Below are 24,148 nucleotides of genomic sequence, written 5' to 3'. Positions count from 1 at the left end.
TCTCCAAATATTTGGGAGTAAGTTCTTCTCAGAGAGGAGTTATTTAATAAAATGATCATGTGTATTTTCAACTATTTAGCCTGGGTAAACTAGTAGCCAGTTATCAGGTTGGTGCAAAAGTAATTATGGTTTTTGTCATTACTTTTAATGCCAAAGACTGCAATTATCCTTGCACCAACCTAATAGTGAACCATTGCTTCTATTTTTATGGGGTGAGTACCACAGGGCATGACAGTACTAGACTTCGATTAATTAGTGACCAAGTGATCAATGTAATGAATTAGATAATTGTGAACTACTCAAATTGAAAAATCAAGTTGAATTTCACCAAAATGACATCATGAAACTGGGGCAAAAATAGAATTATTGGTAAATGATAAGCAAGGATGACTACATCATCCATCTGCATTTGACTTATATGTTAGTCACATCCGATATCCTCGCAATGTGCAGGGACTCTCACTGATAATAATAAGCTACACATCCACTTCAAAGGAAATACATGGCCATGATTGAAATTACTGGAACACTCCAGCAATGGGATGTTTCCCTGCCTCTGGTGAGCTTGGCCTTCTTTCTGTTACAATGATCTGAAGATGACAAAAAGATGCTTGCACATTTATACCCTTCAAATATTTATTTTATAATCTCTACAGGTAATAGCAGGGAAATAGTGTTTTTTTCTGAGTTACCCAGAATTAAGACTCTTCTATTGTACCGACAGGGGACAAAGGTACCAAGAATCTCAAACGCCGGATAAATCCACTATTATTTAGTGTCAGAATATGCCATTTAGCTTCAAATACTCCTACTTTAGTTTGTGGAGACTAATGTTTAAATTAGTTTGCATGCCTATGACAGAAGAGAAGAAAAAGAAGAGAGAAAGGAGGCCCTGGAGCCTCATTTTGCTGGAGAAAATCTTCTCCCAGTTGTTTTTCATACATCTCTTCCACTCCTAAGAGCATAGAAGTAAATGTAGAAAGAGATGGAAACAGACATGAGCTCCATCTATCCAGAGTTTCTGTCTTGAGTGGGACGCTCAGGAGTAGTTTAGGGGAAGAAGAGTGTATACTTCACAACTTCTCGAATAGTGAAGATCGTCCCTTAAAACCCGCATATCCTAGCCACTGTTCCCTATCCTACTGTGGATCCTCCATGCCTTCTTTATTTCTGAACTTCCTTTGAAGACCTTCCTATTTTCCACCTGTGCTACCTTCTATGGGTGATGCCCCTTAATGGTTCTACTCATATCAGTGACCACATTGGCTTGATCTTGTTTTATCCCATTTGAAATAATAGGACATAGGAGAGTAGGCACATGTTATTTTACAATTGAAAAGAATTCACAGCAATAGAAACATTATAGGAGACATTAAAAAATGAAACACCCCCATCCCACTATCCCAACATATCAGCGCAATTCACTTTTCAGAGCCTTTGCAGGTGCACATGCAGAGTTACCTATTGCCGACCATGTCCCTGCTACTGTTTTGCACTCACCATATAAAATGTAGGTTCCCAAGGGTTTGAGAAGACTGAGACCTTTTCCAGTGTTGTCCCCACAGAGGCAATCCAAAACGATGTCTACGCCTTCAGCAGAGATTCTAAATGGTGAGAAGGCAAAGCAAAATTCTGTGACCTGTCAGGAGCCAGAGCATCAATCCCTTTCCTTTCCTGTGTCATATTGTTTGACTCCCAGAATAAGGAACCCTGAGAGTTCCAGGAGTAGCAATAAATAAGGCAGGAGCCCAGGAGGTGGATTTATCTTCCCAGATCCAATGATAAAAATTTCGCAAAACTGGAGGCAGCTAAGAATCTGGCTGGTAGCTGGCACTGGGAACCAGCCTGGGCTAGAGGAATGAACTTGGGGTCAGTGGGTCTGAGTTTGTATCTAACTCCTTTACTTAAATTCTCTAGCTTCAGCTTTCTCCTTTGTAATGTGGAGCTGGTATGTTTCTTTGTGGTAAGAATGAAATGAGGTGACAAAAGAGGAGGCTCACGCTTGCCATAGAACAGTCATTCAGTACCTCAGTTAGCAACTCCTATGTGCAGAGCAAGGGTTAGTTGCCTAGCTCTGTTCGAGGTGCTGGAGGTAGAGTAAACAAACCAGTATGCTCCCTGTCTTCATGGGACTGCTTCTCCAGCAGGGACTGGCCTTCCTACCTCCTAACTTCCCTTTACAGTGAAAACATAAAGCATGTTAATCTAACTTGCAAGCTTCTCTTCCTCCAATGTCCAGGTCCAACCTAAAACTAACGCTAAGGGAAGAGGGTTAAATAGAGATGAACTTCCTCCAGCAATAGGAGGCTGTGGAGAAGAAAGAAGCCACATGTGTACTGCATTAGACAAAGCATTTGTTGATCTCTTCTTCTATTTATTTATACATTCATTGATTCACTCACTCACTCAATAATGCATGTAAGCAACTTTTACTGGGCTCCCACTGTTAGAAGATATACAGGAGGGGCCTATAGAACAGGAAGGCTCTGGAGGTTGTGGGAAAGATATTCACGACCACAGAGATCCTGTTCTCACAGATCCCCGCTCTGTTCAGACAAGAATGGAATTCCTTGTGTTTGCAAGTTTGCAGGATTAACTTATCTTAGCAAATATCTCAATTTTTCTACCCCCAAGTTCACCCTAGCAAAATTTAGGCATTGCAGCGTGTGTCAACAGCTGGGTCTTGTGTCCACAGTGTCACTAACTAGGAAACTGCATGTACATCTCCTGGGTGCGGAGACTAAGTCAGCTTCCCCATGCAGCTGAGTCTTTATGTGACTATGCCCTTCAAAAGCCCTCATGTCATGTCCAATATCCAGCCCACTACCAAGGTGCATCCAAAATGATCAGCTTAGCTTCCTGCCTAATAGAGCTCTTATCTGCACAGGGGTGTCCTCTTAAGTCTCACCTGAAAGTTCAAAACAAAGTAATTAGGACAGTGGATCTCAAACCTAAGTGTGCACTGTAATAACCCGCAGGGTTTATTAAAACAAAGATTGCAATCCTCCCCTTCTTCTCTGATTCTGTAGGTCTGTGATGGGGATTTGCATTTCTAATGTTTGTTTCCAGGTGCTGCTGCTGCTGCTAATTCCCGCTCCACACTCTGAGAATTACTGATCTAAGCCAGTTACTCAGGAGCCAAACTGGCACTTCTTGTTTTTTTTTTCTTCTTACAAATAAACTAATTTGTTCTGTAAATATCCAGCAGTGGGCACTGCACTAGGCATGGGAGGATGTAGTGTATTGCTTTCTCCTCTTTTTGGAGCGTATAAAAGGCAGATATTTAACAATAATTACGCAAATAAATGTTAAGTTGGAATGTGGTCTCATGCCACTAAGGGGCTCTAAAATTGTGTAAATTGAGAATTTTCCCAATCAGGGCGATCAGAGAGGCATCCCTGCGGAAGGGAAGGAGTTAAGTCGGTAAAGAGTGAAGGGAATAGTGTCCTAGGTAGAGGGAACAGCATGTGCAAAGGCCCTGTGGTCGAGGAAGACTGGGAAGCCGCCAGTGTGGCTGGAGTATGAAAACAAAGGGGTGCTTGCTTTGAGGTTGGGCTGGAGAGGCAGGTGGGAGTTGAACCACACGACTCTTGGTTGCCGGGCTTCGGGTTCGTGGTCAGGTCTTCACCTTGCATTATGGGCCGGGTAGTTGTGCTCCTGTCTCCCTCACTCCTGCCAGGGTCTGTTTTCTTCCAAGTTTGCTCACTCTTGTGGGAGTGGGATCCTGCTCTGCTTTTACCAGCCAGACCTCCTGAGCCATCAAGTCATCCCAGTGAACTGCATTTCCCCAAGACCTCTCCCCTTGCCAGCAGGATGCCCACCTGAGGTCAGAAGCAGCCTCACCGATATTAGGCCATGCATACCTCCTGCTTGTACCCCTGATGGGTCTGCCCAGCCTTGAATTTTCATCCTCTGATGCTCCTCACATCTGCATTCTACTTGGCGGACCACATTCTCTCCCACAAACTGCCAGTCACATCTGGTTGTATTAGCCCCACCTTGACCTGTTGCTCTGTCTGCTGGACTCTGGTTCTGCAGAAAAGCAGGGCATGTCCATAGCCAGCAGTGGCCTATAAACTCCTGTGCACTTCCCCATCTTCACCTCCCACCCACAGCTCAAGGCATTTGGCCTTTTGATTGTCCCTAGAACTTTCTGACCTCAGGGCCTTTGCATGTGCTGTCATCGCTGCCTGGACAGCCTTTCCTCTGCTCTCCTTAGAGCTGGCTCCTTCTCATCCTTCAGATCTCACTCACATACGATCCTCCCAGAGGAGCTGTAACTAATCACTCCACCACTCCACGTGAAATGTATCTCCATTTTAGTTTCCTTTATACTTTAGTGTCTACACTGGAGATACTTTTTAGCATGTACCATAGGTTATAATTATTTATTTATTGACTTTCTTTTCCACCAAAATTTAAGCCCCATGGGGCATGTTTGTGCTGCTTATGATAATATCTGCAGCCCTTCTCTTCCTGCTGGATATAGTGTTGCTTCTCAAGAAATAGTGATTGACCACAGGAAAGCACAAGTGTTTCAATGACTGGGTAACCGAATGAATGAAAGACGATGAAGAAAACAGTTTAAGACTGCTATTCTGTGTCTCTATATGTGTGCTTCCTTGGAAAGGAAACTCACATTTCAGAACTCTCCTATATAACAGCTATTTCGTAATTAACCCTCACAAAAAGCCTATGAGGCAGGCATTTTAACTCCACTTTTTAAAAAGTGAAATCAAGGCTTACAGATGCAGCAGTCTTGCCCAGGCTTACATAACTAGCACAGCTGGAATTCAATTCTAGGCCTAGTTTAACCCCAAAGATGACGGCTTTTTCACCACTTTGAGTTTAAGACTTCAATAAATCTTCAAGCCAGTGTGAAGGATGGAAGCGTCACTTTAGCAAGCAGCTCTGAGAAGCAGGCAATTTAATTTAGTCTTTGAAGAATTCAGGCTTAAATTTTGTCTTGAGATAAATACACATACATTCAGAGTCTGATTACATTTGATCAAAGTCTGACCTGGATCAAACATCTAGACCAAAAGATTTCTGTTTTCAAGCTGGTTTTCCCCCAGAGTTTATAGGAGAGACCCAAGTTCAGAGTCCCACAAATTTACCCTTAATTTCCAGCCACTGGATAACCATTTTCTGAGTGTTTACTACATGCTAGGCACTGGGCATGCCGAGTTGGGAATACACAGAGAAGGCGGAAGTTTACCATGACCATCCAGGAGCTCATGGGCTACAAGAGGAGACATCTATAAATGGATCAAACACAGAGTGATCACTGCTCCAATAGAGCAACTTACGAGCATTTGTAGATGACCCTCTGTTGAGGGTTGGCAGCAGAGGGAACCAGAGGGAACAGGATGTGCAAAGCCCTATGGTGGGAGGAAGACTGGGAAGCAGCCAGTGTGGCTGGAGTATGAAAACAAAGGGCCGATTGCTTTGAGGTTGGGCTGGAGAGGCAGCGGGAGTTGAACCACAGGGACTCTTGGTTGGTGGGCTTCAGGTTGGTGGTCAGGTCTTCACCTTGCATTATGGGCTGGGTAATTGTGCTCCTGTCTCCCTCACTTCTTCCCGGGTCTGTTTTCAGAGCAGAAATTGGCCAGGTGACAAAGGGAAGGCATTTCTCAGAGAATAGCATCACAGCTTGACCTAGGACAGTGAGAAGGCTTTGGGACACTAACCATGGCAATGAGGAGGCCCAGCCACTGGCTCCTTCTAGAAGGACCCTAAGACTGGCTATCACAACCAACAGCTAACATGGAGGTAGGTAGGCAGGGGAGAGGGGTGGCTCAAGGGCAACACAGCACTGGGCTTAGGAATATACAATTTATATCAGTGTTAAGCATTCAGTTCTGCTACTTACATGCTGTGTGACCTTAGGTGAGTTACTTAGCCTCTCTGCCTCAGTTTACCCAACTGTGTAAGGGGATGATGGTGATAACACCTACGTTTTCTTTATGAAGCTTGAATGAACTGATGCAAATGGAGCACAGAGCCCAGCTCATGGTAAGCTCTGGGTCCATGTTAGCTTTGACTGATTACCATTTTTCAAAATGCCCCAACTTCATGTCTTTTGGTTGAGGAAAGGGCATGAAAAGAAAGAGTATGCAAAACCTCTCCAACTCAACCTTCAGGGTGGGTGGAGACACCAGCCCAGAAATTATTGGAGTTGAGGCTTGATGCTCTTGACCTTCCGAAGAGAATGTGCTACACTCTTGAGCGCTTACTATGTCCCAAGTAGAATGCTAAGAACTTCCTAAGTGTTTCATCATTGAGACTGGGTCTTGCTCTGTGGCCCAGGCTACATTTATGCCTCATGCCGATCCTCTGACTCTGGAGCCATCATTATCTCCATTTGATGGACAAGGAAAATGAGACTCAGTGAGGTCAGGTGACTCGCCCCAGGGCCCACTGCATGGAGTGGGAAGACCTTAGTTTGTTCCATCACATCTAGAAACCAGGTAAGGGCATCAAAGGCGAAGTAGGGTTTCGTAGGGTAAGTAGTGGCCAACCCCGAGGCGACCACCACTGTCACTTCTTTTTTTTTTTTTTTTTTGAGACGGAGTCTCGCTCTGTCACCCAGGCTGGAGTGCAGTGGCCGGATCTCAGCTCACTGCAAGCTCCGCCCCCCGGGTTTACACCATTCTCCTGCCTCAGCCTCCCGAGTAACTGGGACTACAGGCGCCAGCCACCACTCCCGGCTAGTTTTTTGTATTTTTAGTAGAGACGGGGTTTCACCGTATTAGCCAGGATGGTCTCGATCTCCTGACCTTGTGATCCGCCCATCTCGGCCTCCCAAAGTGCTGGGAGTACAGGCTTGAGCCACCACGCCCGGCCAACCACTGTCACTTCTATGCCATGCAGGTACCCGGCAGGGATGAGCAAAGCTGGGGGGTGCTTCCTTGGGCTTAACGCTACAAGGAGACACTTGTGGGTCTCCTTCACATTCAGGCCACCTGCCCCCTTCCACACTTCTCTCTCGGCATTTCTACAGTTGAATCACATGCATGTCTGGGGGTCAACAGAACCACAAATCCTCTCCCTCCTGCCGTCATTGCATCCTTTTGAAGGTCAGTGGTTGCGTGGAGGGTGGGAGGAGGGAGAGGAATTGGATTCTGAGCGGGAGAAGTTGGGCAGAGGCAGATATCATTTTCAGGACCTGAGGGTGAGGATGCTTTTGCTCTTTCTGTCAAACCATCCCAGCAGCTATTGCTCCTTTCAAGGGTAGAAATGTTCCTTTGGGTAAGAATTTCAAAATTGAAAAGCGCTCCATCTCTGTTGAGTCATGACAAATCCCATAAAAGGATTGTACTGAACTGGACTCAGTTGGATCTATTTAGAATGTTCCTGGTCACATAAGCAGCCTTGGTTCTGGCCCTGTCTCAGTTACACCCACACTGAAAAGCGCTGCAGTAGCCCTTTCAATGAAATAATCACGAAAATCACAAGTGGAGCTGGAAGGCTCATCAGAGGAACAAGGACCATCCTCATCATTTCTGTGCCCCTGACTCTGGTTTCTGGGGGTGTTCACCACTGCCTGTATATGCATAATTATTACATGAAAGCAAAGAAGGTGGGGCAGAAGGCCAGATGCAGCAATTCCTTTGTGTGCTTTTTCCTGCTGCCATAAATCTCTGCGGATTTAAAAAGCAAACACAAATAGCCCCAGCTCAGGGATTATATGAGCCAAATTCAGCAGCAAGATATTTCAGAGTTGCTGATCCAAGACCTTCATGTCTGTCCTTCCTGTGTCCCCAGCCCCGGCCCCTGGATGGTGAATGCTGCCTCTTTCCTTCTTGCCCACACAGATCAGGGAAGAATTTCTCTTGAGTGGCGGTAGGTTCCAACAGAGCCAGTGCCGAGACAGAAACCCTTTGACCTTGCCAAGAAACGAATTCCCCTTTATGGTGACGTTGCTGTCCAGCTGGGTCTTTGGCTCTCCACTCATTTTTCTCTTTCTGAATCCCTTTTTCTCAGAACTCATCTGTGCCACAGCTTTAACCATCACAGGATGAGACCATTTCCGAGTGCCTGGCCCTTAGTAGGCTTTGCACAGGGTGCCAAGCACAGTGCCTGGTATACAATAGGCTTCTAATAGAGGACTGGACACAACGCCTACTCCACCAGAGGCTTCTCACAGAGTGCCAAGCACAGCAGCCAGCACGTGACAGGTTTCTCACAGGGGGCCAAGCCCAGTGCTGATGTGTGGTAGGCTTCTTGGTAAGTGTTTACTACTAGTAGTTCTCATATGTACTTAGCAATACTACCTCCAGGAATCCCTTCTAGATCCCTTTGTCCCTATTCTCTCCAGGTGATTAGACTCTTATTAATTTCCACCAGTTTTAAAATAAGCTCCTGTTACGTGCCAGGCATCGTGCTAGAAATGTAGGAGGTCGGTCTCATCTCTGCCTTTTCTGAGCTTATACCCCTTGGCTTCACCTATGACTGGAATCTGCAAGATTCAAGTCATTTGAACAATTAGCTGCTCCCCCTGGATCAGGAGTTTGAATCTTTCCTCTGTGGACTTTGTGCTCCTTTGGCTAGAGATTGTGCTTTATCTCAGTTCCCTAACTTCCAGAGCCAGCTCACGTCAGTCATTTGGAAAATGCTTGAAGTGGGTGGTTGTTTTTTTGATCGTTGATACTGGGTCTTGTTCTGTTGCCCAGGTTGCAGTGCAGTGGCATGATCATAGCTCACTGCAGCCTCAAACTCCTAGGCTCAAGAGATCCTCCTGTCTCAGCTTCCCAAGTAGCTGGGACTACAGGTGTGCACCACTACACTCAACGAATTGTTTTTCAGAGATGGGAGTCTCATTATGTTGCCCAGGTTCATCTCAAACTCCTGGCCCCAAGTGATCCTCCTGCCTTGGCTTCCTAAAGTGCTGGGATTATAGGCGTGAACTACCACACCCAGCCTAAGGGAGTGGCTTTGTACTCACTGGAGCTCTAGTCCCACTTTCCCAGGCCTGTTATGCAGGCCCCCTGGAGTTCTCACTTTCACACTATATTTATCTTGTCTAAAGGAAGTCAAGCTTCCATTGCTCATTGTCTAACAACAACAAAAAGGAAAAGAAGTCTTGGTCTCATCTTGCAGTATTTTCTCTAGTCGTAGTCATTCTGTCTTGTTCTCCTTCAAAATCACTATAGGTACTTCCTCTCCCTTCCCCCTTCTGCTACTCATTCTCCTGATTTTGGAGATCTCTTCTCTCACTCATCCTGTACATGGCAGCCAGATCAGTTTTTTTTTTTTTTTTTTTTTTCTTTTTTTTTGGTAGATTCGCCGTTCAAAACAGTGCTTAAGTGCTTCAAATCTGCAAGGAACTCTACATTTCTGACATAATGCAATGTTTACTCCATTTAAGAGCTTTCAAGAGCCTCGTCAATCTAGCCCAGTTCTCCACCAGGGTCTGGAGACGTTTCATATTTTCATGACTTGAAGGGCAGGGGGTGCTACTGGCATCTAATGGGTAGAGACCAGGGATGCTGCTCAACATCTACAAAGCACAAGGTAGCACCCCTGGACAGCAGAATGATCCTGCCCCAAATGTCCACAGTGCTGAGGTTGGAAGCTCTGACGTAACCCCGTCCTACCATCTAAGCACCTCACAACACCGCATGCTTTAATACAGGCAATCGGGCTTCCTCCCTGGCTGAGGAGCAAGCTGCCCTCACTTCCTTTGTGAGAGTGAGTGTGGGTGCTAGACAGATCACAAACTCTGGAACTACAGCCACCCAGGACTGAGTCCCGTCACACCTATTTGTGTGACATTTACTTAACCAGGCTTGCCTTGCCTCTCTCTGAAAAATAAGCACAGTGTTTACTTCATAAAATGGGTAAGACCCCAAAGAGAGCTCCTACGTGTTCTTCAGGCTTCCATTTAGGCATTGCTCACCTGTGCCCCCACACTGCTCTGTACTTCCCTATCAGCTGTCAACCCCATCATCTTGCAGGGGGATTTGCTTGTTTTGCTCACCACTGTGTTTTTGTAGTCTGTTTGTAGGCTTCACTGATATAGATGGTCCTCCATTTACAATGGCCTCACTTAATATTTTTTCAACTTTGTGATGTACCCATACAACCGTTCAGTTTCTCACTTTCAGTACATTATTTCGCAAGCATTAAGAACCCTGAGTTGTGTATACCTGACTGCACACAACTCGAGGTTTTCAACACTTTATTGTAAAATAGGCTTTGTGTTAGATTATTTTGCCCAACTGTAGGCTAATGTAAATTTAGGGTAGGCTAAGCTAAGCTATGATATTCAGTAGGTTAGGTGTATTAAATACATTTTTGACTCATGGTATTTTAAACTTACGATGAGTTTACAAGGATGTAACACCATTGTAAGTTGACAAGCATCTGTACAGGAGTAAATGAAAAAACAAAAGGTCTGAAATAATAATGTGTACCCATTTCCCACCCAATGAAATTTTAAAATGTTGTGTATTGTGGGACTTTCTTTCTTTCTTTCTTTCTTTCTTTCTTTCTTTCTTTCTTTCTTTCTTTCTCTTTCTTTCTTTCTTTCTTTCTTCTTTTAAGATAGTCTCGCTCTGTCGCCTAGGCTGGAGTGCAGTGGCATAATCTTGGCTCACTGCAGCCTCCACCTCCTGGGTTTAAGCAGTTTTCCTTCCTCAGTCACCTGAGTAGCTGGGATTACAGGCGTGCACTACCACACCAGGCTAAGTTTTGTATTTTTAGTAGAGACGGGGTTTCACCATGTTGGCCAGGCTGGTCTTGAACTGCTGACCTCAAGTGATCTTCCTGCCTCGGCCTCCCTAAAGTCCTGGATATACAGGCACCAGCCACTTAAGCCCGGCCTTAAATATATTTTTGACTCATAATATTGTAAGCTTCTGATGGGTTTACAGGGATGTAACTCCATTGTAAATCGAGAAGCATCTCTACATGAATGAATGGATGAATGAATGAACAAATGGTCTGAAATAATACTGTGTACCCATTTCTACCCAACGAAGTTTTAAAATGTTTGATTTTTTTAAAGGCAGGTTTTTTCAATAGCTTTATTGAAATATAATTGACAGACAATAAACTGTACATATTTAAAGTGTACAATTTGATGAGAGATGAAATACGTTCACACCTGTGAAACCCTCACCACTGTCCACGTAATGAACATATCCTTCACACCCAAAAGTTGCCTCGAGTCCTCTTGTAAACCAAGAGGAGTTTTGCAGAATAGAAAGCTGATAGAATCACACACCTCCAAGGCCAAATCTAGTCCTACCTCTCAGTTTCCTTATCTGTAAAATGAGGAATGTTCACCTTGCAGGATTGTCTCAAGTGCACATAAAATGGTCTAACTGAACTCGTAGCAGGACGGCAGGAGATCAACAAAGCGTGGCTATTATTATCTGCCCTGTTCTGTCCAAGATTCCCTTGTGTGGATTCTCTCACGCTTCCCTCCACCTACTGAAATCGATCACAACCTTCAAGTGCACCTGAGGGGCTGTCCATCTTGACATGCTCTCTCTGATCTTTCTCTTTTCCTTATTTCTAAAGCCCTTGCAGTTAGGTACACACAACTCAAGGTTTCTAACGCTTTGGCTTGGTTTCACTCATAATCATCTCTCTCCTCCTAAAGAGAGAGAAAGTAACTAATATAAAGGTTAGGTCTGTATCATAAATATGTTTTTTTTCTATTCCCTTTATAACACCTGCCTCAAGGCTGAGAATGTGTTCAAAGGAGGCTTCCCAATTCACCTGCTTATAAAAGAGTTTTCATCTCCAGAAATTTTATCTTTTTATTTTTTTCTGGTTCATTGTACACATAATAGTGTAACAATATCTGTGATCAAAAAATAAAGAGAAATAACTCTGCATTCCACTCCTATTGCATGTTGGCAGTTGGATATTTTCCCTTTCCTTTCATTTTATGTCTACATGTACCGAGAATTTGTACAAAGCTGTGATCACAGAGTAGATGGAATTTGGCATTCTGCTTTTTTCACTCAATGTGCTACCGTGGGCATCTTTTTAATTTTGTGGCTGTCTTCATAATTATCATTTTTTAAGGGACTGCACAATACTCAAGTATGTGGGTGTAGCATAATCGACTGAACTGTTTCCCTTCTGTTGATTGTGGAGGCTGGTTCTGAATTTTCACTATTGCAGACAATGCTGTAATTCACTCTATCAACATGTGCTGAGCACTTACAATGAAGCAGAAGCAGTGTTTGGCTCTGTAACAGGCAGCCTTGTACCTGTAGCTTTGCTCTTCTTATTTCCTGAGTGTAGGTTTGCTGGGATGGAGGGTCATGTAAACGTATTTGTAACTTTCTGGGCATTCTGAGTGTAATCCCAAGATCTCTATTTAAAAACACAATGAATTGTGGGAAGTCACCTTTGAAGGAAGTGAGGGTGAGGTGGGTCTCAAATGCCTTCTATTCCTCTGACATTAGCAGACACCAGTGATTTGGGGGCTAAGAGAGTAGATCTAAGGCAGCGGGAAGATGAGAGGATGGGAAGGATGCTGAGGAAATGGGGCAGGCAGGAGTTCCCTGGTTACGGGCTATTAGTTTTTCAGAAGAGATGCCATCTCCCTTCTCTTCCCATTCCCCACATCCTGCCAGCTGCACTGGCCTCCTTTCAGGTTCATAAGTTCAGCAAGCTTTTCCCGATGTGGGACCCTAGCCCATGGCATCCCTGCTAGTCAGAAATGCTCTTCCTTTGGCCAACTTCTCACCCCTCAACTCTCAGCCAAAATCTCACTCTATGATTGACAGTGTTTCCGATTTCTCCATCAGTAAGTATTCGCTAGCACCTTGCATTTCACTACCAGAGCACATGTCAAAAATGTGAATCAGTTATTTCTCTTTATGGTTTTATTTTTTGTCCCCTCTCCTTCCATTAAGACTACATTCCACAAGGACAGTGACTCTCAAGGTGGTATTGCTGGATCTCTGGCCCTGGCACAGTCTCCAGGCCATCACAGACACAAAGCACAGATGTATTAAGCAATTGTATGCATGCATACATGAAAGAATGCTTGCAAAAATATCACATAAGGAAGTCAAAGAAAAAATGACTGAAGGGACAATGATAGTTCATTTTCCAGACCACAGCTTAAGAGACTTGAGTTAAAGATAGGAAGAACTGACTGGGCGTGGTGGTTCATGCCTGTAATCCCAGCACTTTGGAAGGCCGAGGCGGGCGGATCACGAGGTCAGGAGATTGAGACCATCCTGGCTAACACAGTGAAACCCCATCTCTACTAAAAATACAAAAAATTAGCCAGGCATGGTGGCGGGCGCCTGTAGTCCCAGCTACTCGGGTGGCTGCGGCAGGAGAATGGTGTGAACCTGGGAGGCAGAGCTTGCAGTGAGCAGAGACTGCACCACTGCACTCCAGCTTGGGCAACAGAGCGAGGCTCCATCTCAAAAGAAAAAAAAACTACCTGAGAGCTATGGAACTGGGCAAATGGATGTCCTCAGAATTAGTCTGCAGCCTCTAGATATCTGAGAAGCAGAGTGTCAACTTCTAATATCTAGCTTTAAGCTTTCCTTTCACATCCTGCTGGAACTATTGGGACAACCTTAAATTATATGCAATGCTCTGCATTCAAAATTTAAAACTAAATCTGAAAACTCAGACCATCAGAACCCCCTCCTTTTTAAGAAACTTCCCAAGTTTCACCAAATCTGTTCTAAAACGATCACTTCAAATAACCAGCTCTCCCATCCACCTCTCCTTCAATTTTCCCAGCTTAATCTGTGATTTGAAGAAAATTGTTTCCTTTTGGAGATAGGCTTCTGCTGTCTGTCACCCATGCTGGAGTGCAGTGGCATGATAGCTCACTGCAACCTCTACCCCCAGGATCAAGCAATCCACCCACCTCAGCCTTCTGAGTAGCTGAGACTACAGGCATGCATCACCATGCTCAGCTAAGTTTTGTATTTTTGGAGGGGGGCGCAGGTAGAGATGGGGCTTCACCATGTTGGCCAGGCTGGTCTCAAACTCCTGGGCTCAAGTGATCTGCCCTCCTTGGCCTCCCAAAGTGCTGGGATTATAGGCATGAACCACTGTGCCCAGCCTCATTTCTTTATTACGATTCTGTCTGGACTACGTAATACCTTTGTACATAGCAATTTGTGTTGGAAAATGAGAATGCCGAAACAATGGCTCTGGCCCAAATCTGAACCCTCTCAGAAGCTGTGAGTGGCACGGACCCTGAGAACAAGCCTGGAGCCCAGAGCAACAGCCAGAGTGAGACCCACAAAATCATCTGAAACCATGATGGCAGCTGGGTCTCCGTCTGATTCTCTGTGTTGACACACATGTGGCCATGATCAATGACTTCAGAATCACAGGTTATAAACCACCATTCCCCCAGGTGACTGCAACAACCAGCACACGATCTTGTGGTCCCAGCCTCCCTCCTCCCATCCATCCCCTCTGCACCACCAGTGATTGTTCAAAACTCAAGTCAATCATAGCTCCACTTCAGTTCGTCAGTGGCTCTTGGTCACACCCAGGTTGGAGTCCACATTTGCTAGATTGGTGTACGTGGTCTTTATGTGCATCTGATACCTGTCTCCTTGCTCAGCCTCACCTCATGCCCCTCCTTCCCTTTCCCCCCAGGTGTCCCTGTGCCAATACCTATAATTAGATGAGATAACAAGACATCCCTGGACTTGCACCCCAGTAAGCCTTCTTGTAGTTCTCCCAGCCTCTGAGGCTCTTGAGTTCCTTAGTATGTAGGCACAAGACTTTCCTTTCCCAGAGCAGCCCCCTCCCTGCCCCTTTCTTCCTATAGGTAATTCTGGCTCATGCTTCACTCTTCAGAGAGGTGCTATCTGTACAGGAAAATCATGGGCTCCAAAGTTGAAATGCCTGGCTTGACTCTAGGCTCCACACTTTACTGCCAGTGCCAGGCCTTTCTGGGTGCACACAATGACAAGGTTTCTCAATTTACTTTCAGTAAGGTGTAGCCAATGACCTGAGCAGTAGTGCTAGACTATGAGAAGGGTATGTGTTCTTTCTGGGACTGGCCCATAAAACCTCCTATTCATGACCCTTTGGTGCTCTCTGTTCATCTGTTGGCTAGAAGCAAAGGACCTTAAGACCCAAGACAATAGTGGAACCATAAGATGAAAAGAGCCTGGGTCTCTCAATGCTCTTACAGAAGATCATCCACCAAATATCCACCTTAAGCTGTCATGTGAGTGAATAAGAAATAAACTTCTATGCGTTAAGATGGTCAAATAGGAGCTAGCGTAACTTTAATACATTAGCTTTGCAAGTTACTTAGCTGATTTGTTCCTTGGTGATAATGGGGTTAAGAGGATTAAATGAACTAATGCATTTAAAGTATTTGGTACAGAGCCAATAATACTAAGCTCCCAATATATGTTTGCTATATATTACTATTATTATTATTATTGTTATTATCCCTCCTTTAAATAAGTGCTACTGCTTTTTGAGAGCACAGCAAGGGCCAGCCTGGTGCTTTTTCAAAAGCAAACATCTTACCTTTTAACTTCTTGCACATAGTCTGCATTTCTGTCAAAGAGGTGGGTCACAGAGTCTTTGATTGCTTCATGCTTGAAAGTAGAGGCTGTTCCAAAGACAGTCACATTGGGGACAGTGGAACACAGCTGAGCCACAGCTTGACCCTGGAAGGAAAAGACAATAGCTGTGTCACACATAGGAGCCACCAGTTCATAGCTAGTCTTGCTGGGTGTAGAGCAGGATTTCTCTGTTGGCACTATTGATTTTTTTTTTTTTTTTTTTTTTTTTAGTGATGGAGTCTCACTCTGTCACTCAGGCTGGAATGGAGTGTGCAATGGTGTGATCTCGGCTCACTGCAACCTCTACCTCCCGGGTTCTAGGCATTCTCCTGCCTCAGCCTCCGCCTCCCAAGTGGCTGGGACTACAGGCACATGCTGCCACATCCAGCTAATATTTTGTATTTTTCGTAGAGATGGGGTTTCACCGTGTTCCCCAGCCTGGTCCCAAACTCCTGAGCTCAGGCAATCCACCCACCTCAGCCTCCCAAAGTGCTAGGATTACAGGCTTGAGCCACTGTGCTCAGGGGGCCTTTTTAAGGTTGGATTAGTCTTTGTGGTAGGAATCTGTACTGTGTGTTGTCAGATGTTTAGCCCTCCTGGCCTCTACCTACTACATGCCAGTAGCATCTTCCCAGTTGTGACAACCACAGATGTATCCAGACATTGCAAAGTGTCACTTGGGTGGAAGGACAAAATCTCACATGGTTGAGAATCAGAGGAAAGTCAATGGGAATCAGACGAATCTAAGCACCAAGACTTAAAAACTGATATCTTACAACGCCACCTACTTCACAGGGCTCTTGCAGATGTCTTAGTTTGGGTCCTCCAGAAGCTGTCCCTGAGATAAGGATTTGAATATAGGTATTTTATCTGGAAAATGATCTCAGGAAATAACAAGATATTAAGACAGTGAAAGAAGGCAGCCAATAAAAGATGTGTTATCGAGGCCATATCTATCATGCATAACTGGAGTTCAATCCCTCTGGGGAACTCTGTGAGCAAGTGTAGAATACACCTCTGCGTTATCCCAACCATGGGTAAGGAAGTCGGAATATTTATCCAGCACATTTCCATCTGCTACTTGTTGAGGGCTGCTTCTGCAATAGTAATTCTTGCGCCTATCTGGCCTGTTCCAGTCAAGCGTGCTCTCACGGCAGACAGAAGTCCTAAGCAACCTTCGGCATTTTAAGTGCAGAAAAGATAGGGTGTAGCTGACAGCATCTTCTACAGGAAAGTGTTAAATAAGGTATTATGCAACACAGGTCAAAGACCTGGCACAACATGTGACACTTAGATAATAAATCCTAATTACCTTCCCCCATTAGGGGCTTATGATCTCCATTGCCAAGATCTCCAGGCATACAGAGAAAAGGTCAACGCAAATTTTAAGTATTAAGTGGTCCAGGGGAAATCACAAATGCAGTTAGGAGCAGGTTTATTTTTCCATATCCTTTTTCAATATGGTTAAAATTGAAGTCATTGGAGAAAATATTGTGGTCATGTGTTTTCAGACATTTTCCAGTAAAACCCACTTTTCTGGTAACTAAGGTGTGTTCTAAAACCAAGTGTTGTCTATTTCTGGTGTTCCATCTGCCATTTTAAGGAGGAAAACTATTCTACCACAGTCATCAGCGATGTTAATTTCTGCCTATCATCTTATTTTCATGTCTTCATGCTGGCGGACTAAATCGGATTGGCAGGTCAATTTATGGAAATGTTATCTTATCACCCGTTGCAATTAAAGGAAACATTGAGAGAATCATAGAGCGTCAGAGTTGGAAGATCATCCAATTACCCCCTCCCCATGACTGCTCTAAAGATAAAGGAAAAGGCATTCAGAAAGGTTAAGGTTACCCATTTTTTCAGAGGCAAATCTGCGATTCAAAGTAAGGTCTCCTGGTTTCCAGTTATTGCCATTTTCCATTGTGTTATGCTGTCTACTTATTTTGACATTTTAAGCTAAGCAGGCTCTAAAGTTCCTACCTAAAATAGACATGTTGCTGGCACATCCCCTTGGAGGTCAACATTTCAGAATATGGGCATGAACCTGAGACTCTGGACAGGCTATAGTTTTCTGTCCAAAGAACAGCGTTGATATTTGTTTAATTCTCCTGCCTTCTAGATTTTATAAAACAAAGAGAGGACTATGTTTTCTAGGGAGTGTAAATATCAGCAACCAATGCAGCAATTCTCTAAAATTTGCTAGCCTCAGATATGTCACAGTTACAGCTCCATATGGACAGGGCTTGCAATGATAACCTTCTTAGTACTAGGACGGGAAATTACAATTAGTTCCAGTATCCCGGTATTCCCTTCTGCCCTCTGTCCTTAGGCAAATAGGATATACATTCATTCAACTATTTTTCAGATTTCTATTCTGTACTGCTTGCACTGTGCTATGGATGCCAGAGTGTCCAAAGTGATTGGCATGTGTAAATCTCCAGTCCCAAGCTGCCCACTGAGTCCTGGACTTGCATCTCTATCGTTTTGGCATTTGTCTCCACCTGGCTGTCCCAAAAGCAACACATCACACTCAACTGATCCAAACCTAACTAATGCCCATCTCTGAATGAACTCATTCAGAGATGAGTCAGTTTCCTAGTGCTGCTGTAACAAAGTTCTACAGACCCAGTGGCTTAAACATCAGAAATTCATTTTCTCACAGTTCTGGAGGCACAAAGTCTAAAATCAAGGTATTGTCAGGGTTGGCTCCTTCTGAGGGCTGTGAGCGAAAGATCTATTCCAGGGCTTTCTCTTCAGCTTGCAGATGTGCCTCTTGTCCCTGCGTCTCTCCGTTCTGTCTTCCCTTTATGACGTTCTGTGTCTGAATTTCCCCTTCTCATAAGGACACCAGCCATATTGGATGAGGGCCCACTCCAATGACCTCAATGTAACTTAATTGCCTTTGTAAAGACCTCTCCAAATAAAGTGACATTCTGAGGTGCTAGGGGTTAGGGCTTCAACATAAGAATTTGGAGTGGTGGGGGTGGGATGCAATTTAACCGGTAACAATCCTCTTACTGTGTTTCCTGCTTCCGTGGATGGACTGCACCATTCCCCGGCACTAAAGCCAGGAATCTGGGCTGCATGCTGGCCTCCTCTTCCTCCCCCACCCCCACGTCCCTATATTTCAGCAACTGCATTATCTCTTTGTCCTCGACAGCTCTTATGACTGTCTCTTAGTCTGGGTGGTCACACTTCTCACCCTGGACTATGACAATACTCCACCACCTGACCTGGCTGTTTCCAAAAGTCCTTCTGTGGTCAGAGTGACGTTTCTCAAATACAACATTGAACATGTCACTATTTATTTTGGACTTCCCAATGTCCATCACAGCTTTCAGAATAAAATGCACACCACCTAGTTTATCACACAAGGCTGGCCCCTATTATCTGACCCAGGCTTCCTCATTCACTTATTTCCTCCACTTTTCCAATCTCTACTCCCTAGCACACACAGAACTTCAGCCACCACGACTAGCGTTTGCCACGAGCATGGCATTATGTAGCCCTCAACCCTGGCATTCTCAGAATGACCTTTCATCTTACTTTTGTTTGTTATTACAGACAGGGTCTCACTCTGTCACCCAGGTTGGAGCGTAGTGACTCAATCATGGCTCACTGCAACCTTGAAATCCTGGGCTCAAGTGATTGTCCCACATCAGCCTCCCCAGTAGCTGGGACGACAGGTACACGTCACCACACCCAAATAGTTTTTTTTTTTTTTTTTTGAGACAGAGTTTCACTCAGGCTGGAGTGCAGCAGTGCAATCTTGGCTCACCACAACCTCAACCTTCTGGGTTCAAGCAATTCTCCTGCCTCAGACTCCTGAGTAGCTAGGATTACAGGCATGCACCACCACGCCCGGCTAATTTTGTATTTTTAGTAGAGACAGGGTTTCTCCATGTTGGTCAGGCTGGTCTCGAACTCCCGACCTCAAGTGATTTGCCTGCCTCAGCCTCCCAAAGTGCTGGGATTACAGGTGTGAGCCACTGTACCCAGACTTTAAAAAAATTTTTTTTTTGTAAAGATGGAGTCTCACTATGTTACCCAGGCTGGTCTAGAATTCCTGGTCTCAAGTGATCCACCTATCTTGGCTTCCCAAAGCACTAGGATTACCCATTGTGCCCAACCTCACCTTAGTTTACTGAGGAAGAAGCGGAGGGTTATAGAGGGTAGGTGCCCTGCTCCAACACCACTAGAGTAACAGCTTGATCTGCTTCACTCTTGGCTCCCACACGTACCAGCTGAGCAACATATTGGCACCTCTGTTCACTCATCTAAAGTATTTGTATAGCAATACTCTACACGGTCTATGTTCACTGTGAGATTATGTGTTATAATGCTTCCAAGTGCCTAGAACAATCAATGCTCAATACATACTTGCTATCACTACTCCTAAGTCCTCTCTTACTATTTTTCTTGGTCTTATTATATTCGCAGTAGCAGCATATCCACTATCCTGCCATCAGATCCTGCATGACTATGCTATTTTGGCATCAACGCCAGTTTCCCCACATGCTTTCCTCCTTCTCATTATGCCCTCCCTTCCTCTTTTTTCTTCCAATCAGAGCCATTCCCACTCGGGCATCTCCATCCCCAGGAATCCTTTCCAGCATCCCAGATAGAGTCAGCTGCCCTCTTTTGTGCCCCTGTTGACTTGTGGTGTGGTTCCCTTCTCCCAAAGCGTGGCTACCACGGCCTCTGTGGCTTCTGCCTGCCCTATCTGTGAGCTCTGTGGGGGCAGGAACTGTGTCTCTACTGGCCCTCTGCCACTGTGCCCAGGGCAGAGCCTGACACACAGTAAATGTCTGGAAAAAATTGGTGGATGGATGCATGAGAAACTGGAGGAGTTGGGTGTATGGGGGCAGCCCTTCCCAATCGTTTTGCAGCCTTCATGTCCTTTAGTGTTGTAGAGTTGGAATAAAGTGTAGATTTAATTAACCTTATGCAGGTTCTGACCCAAGTAGAACTTCACTATTTCTATTTTAAAGAAAAACATGCACATGGTAAAAAAAAAAAAAAAAAAAAGAGAGATAATATAGGTATTCCAGATTACTTATGTACTTATAACATATAATATGTGAGTATTAGATAATAGATAAACATATAATATAATTACTTATAACTAGAATAATGTACAATTAATATACATAACCATGTGTATATACATATATATACTATCTATTTAATAATATAGAAATAGAATTACTAATAACACAATTAAAATTAGTATGCTATGTAAGTATTATGTATAATATATAATAATCTATACTATTACCTAAAGATTAATGGATGGAAAACATAAATTCATCACACGTCTACTTGCAGCCTTTCTGTTCTCCATCACCTGTCTTAGGCAATGAGAGGCCCTGATAACTTCTTCAATAAATTTTAAATAATGCTCAACATTCTGTATTTAAGCAGAAAAGTGCCTTCCCACAGACTTATAGAAAATCCGTGTTCTCCCTTCTCCAACTCCAGAGGTGAATGCAGGATCAGCAGCTCATTTATCCTCGTTTCTCCTACGTGCCTAGCAAATAGCATGGACTCAATAAACATTTGTGGAAGACAGAATGAACTTTCAATAAAACGGACCTTGCAATTATACCTCCAGAACCAGAACATAAAATGAACAAGACAATCCATTCTCCCAGTCGCGGCAGTAAATGACGATTTGCATGCACTTGTTTTTAATGGATTTTCCTTCCTTCTTTCGAACGTAAGAATTCTGCAACCACATCTGCCCTTCTCTTCCCTGTGGCTAACAATAGAGCATTAACAGCAGCTGCGGCTTCTTTTGTCCCACCATGGGGCAGACACTGTACTAAAGTGCTTCGTTAAATCCTTAAACCACCTTTAGTGTAAGTATTTTTGTCTTCTTTTCATACCTAAACATGGGGACTCAGAGAGAAAAAGAAAGTTGGCCAAGGTTACTTGGCTTGTGAATGATAAAGCTAGGAATCAAATCCAGGTATCCCTGACTTCAAGGCCACTCTGCTATTAATCTTCTTATCTGTGCAGCTAAGCACTCGAGTTGCCATCTTAGAGACAACTGCGGGTCTTTGCCATCAATTACTCTTCGGATGACTTTGTCTCAGGTTCATATGGGCGAAGAGATTTTCAACCAGATGCTAATCAACTCAATCCTTATTGCAGAGCTGCTGGAGTCTCCTTAAGCAGACCACAGGCAGCATGGAATCCAGAGACTGTGGTAACAAGGGAGCTGATTTGGGTCTCTGAAACATGACCCTGATCAACAGACTAGTCATTTAAAGCAAGATCATATTCCAGCAAAGCTAAGCATGTAAATGAATGCTTAGAGGACTGAATCCATCTCTTTAAAGGCTTCCTACACTGCCTGGTACATATTAAGTACTGAGTAAGTAGCAGTTTTTAGCTATAATAGTTTTGGGACTGGGATGGGGTCCAGCTGAAATTCTTTTTACCCACTAAGTGGGAATGTAGGCTAGATGATCCTAACCAGTGCACTGAAATTCAGGATTTAGCATCAGAAACTCAACTAAGTAAGGACAGAGAATGGATGGCTTAGGAAAGTCTCTATAATGTAAATACCGTCTACTCCTCCAGCCTTGTTTCTCACCATATTCCAGAACTCTACCTTGACCACAGGGAAAAATGATCAGTTCTTCCTAAGTGTCACCCCCTCTTTCACTGCAGGATCTTTGCACATACAGTCCCCACTGCCTGGAATTCTCTTTCCTGTCTTTTCTCCCAGTTTATTCCTTGTATCCTTTGAATCCCAGCCTCTCTGTTACTTCATTGAGTCATTCATTCCATCACTACAGTGCTTTCTTTTTTCTTATGGAGTCTTGTTTTGTTGTCCAGGCTGGAGTGCAATGGCACAATCTCAGCTCACTGCAACCTCTGCCTCCCGGGTTCAAGCGATTCTCCTGCCTCAGCCTCCTGAGTAGCTAGGATTACAGGCGCCCGCCACCATGCCCAGCTAATTTTTGTATTTTCAGTAGAGATGGGGTTTCACTGTGTTAGCCAGGATAGTCTCAATCTCTTGACCTCATGATCTGCCCGCCTCGGCTTCCCAAAGTGCTGGGATAACAGGAGTGACTACAGTGCTATTTAATGAGCATCTCTACTGGATCAAACATTATCCGAGGCACCAGAAATATAAACAAGTTATTTATACATGTGGTCCCTGTCTTGGAACTTGCATTGTAATGAAGATGACAGATATTAATAAAATAAATAAACCATTAAAAGTACAATTATACACCTAAACCATGAGAATGAGAGCACCAATTCCACTGAACCACTAGCAAAAGACCACATTGGTGTGCTATGTTTTTGCACATATGCAGACAATGAGGGGCATGGATTAAAGTGGAGTGTGTGGGCATGTCGGAGGAGATAGATAAGGAAAAGGAAAGGACTCACCTGTGGTCAAGTTTCTCCAATGGGTTGTGTGACTAGGGGCAAACTCATCATCTCTCTGTGCCTTGGTTTCCCTTTTTCTTCTTTTTGAGATGGAGTCTCACTCTGTCGCCTAGGCTGCAAGGCAGTGGCCTGATCTCAGCTCACTGCAACCTCTGCTTCCCGGGTTCAAGCAATTCTCCTGCCTCAGTCTCCTGAGTAGGTGGGACTACAGGCACACACCACCATGACCAGCTGATTTTTGTATTTTTATTAGAGACGGGGGTTTCACCATATTGGCCAGGCTGGTCTCGAACTCCTGACTTGTGATCTGCCCGCCTCAGCCTCCCAAAGTGCTGGGATTACAGGCGTGAGACACCACGCCCAGCCGGTTTCACATTTTTAAAATGGGAACTTGGACTTAATGATCTCTATGGTCTCTTCAGTTCTAAGATTTCTTGATCACATTGACGAGTTATTTAGCTGGGCCAAAAGCAGTCTATTTGGAGAAATCTCCCAAAAAGTATGAAAGCTGAGTCACTGTCTCAAGTTTGATGCAAATGGAACTTTCTATTACTAACCTGACCATTTTCAAGATCATCTTACCAACAGAATTTTGTATATATCTTCTAAAAGTTGTTTTCACTAAACAGCTCATGAAAACCACAGATCATTAATGTAGTCAAAGAATGGAAATGAATGAGCAGAATGAATTTGTGAATGTTGGGAGAGGAGACCTGGAGGAGATAGTGAGGTAAGATTTTCTTCTTCCAAAGATTGTCAGTTTATTTTTGCATCTTCATCAACACATGGAGGTACTTAGATGAGCAAAAATAACTGAAAATTATCACAAAATCAAGTCCATTGGATGCATGAGCCATACTTACGTTTTTCTTATGACAATACAAGCTCCCACATTGAGGTTTAGACACAGAGTCAGAAACAATTTTTTCAGATCACGCTGTCATTTGTCTGCTCGACAATTCAGGGACTCAATTATTGTAAGAAAAAATTCAAACTCCACTGTGTGGGCTGATCCATGTGACCTGCCACCAAAGGCAGCAAAGACTATTTTATGTTCTCACCGACAATGCTTCAAGCATCAGTTTTTCTTTTTCTTTGTCACTGCAAAGCTGTTGACCTACACGTGACACGCACTGTGACACACAGATGCTGAGAATTTCAATAGCAGGAAGTTACAGGGGTGCACAGCTGAGATAGGA

At 44.2% G+C, this 24,148-nt stretch overlaps 1 protein-coding gene across 1 annotated transcript in view; it reads right to left on the bottom strand.

Annotated features, from left to right (window-relative positions):
* VAT1L (vesicle amine transport 1 like) overlaps nucleotides 1-24,148 on the bottom strand; it is a 189,588-nt gene that overhangs the window by 101,265 nt on the left and 64,175 nt on the right. The window contains exons 4-5 of the mRNA XM_023226853.1: nucleotides 15,499-15,641; nucleotides 1,501-1,604 (exon numbers count right to left, since the gene is read on the bottom strand). Of these exons, the coding sequence (XP_023082621.1) occupies nucleotides 1,501-1,604; nucleotides 15,499-15,641 (247 nt within the window). The remainder of the gene's footprint in view (nucleotides 1-1,500; nucleotides 1,605-15,498; nucleotides 15,642-24,148) is intronic.

This window comes from Piliocolobus tephrosceles, chromosome 17 (assembly GCF_002776525.5).
Source record: "Piliocolobus tephrosceles isolate RC106 chromosome 17, ASM277652v3, whole genome shotgun sequence".
Lineage (NCBI taxonomy): Eukaryota > Metazoa > Chordata > Mammalia > Primates > Cercopithecidae > Piliocolobus > Piliocolobus tephrosceles.
This window is presented reverse-complemented; position numbering and strand designations above follow the sequence as displayed.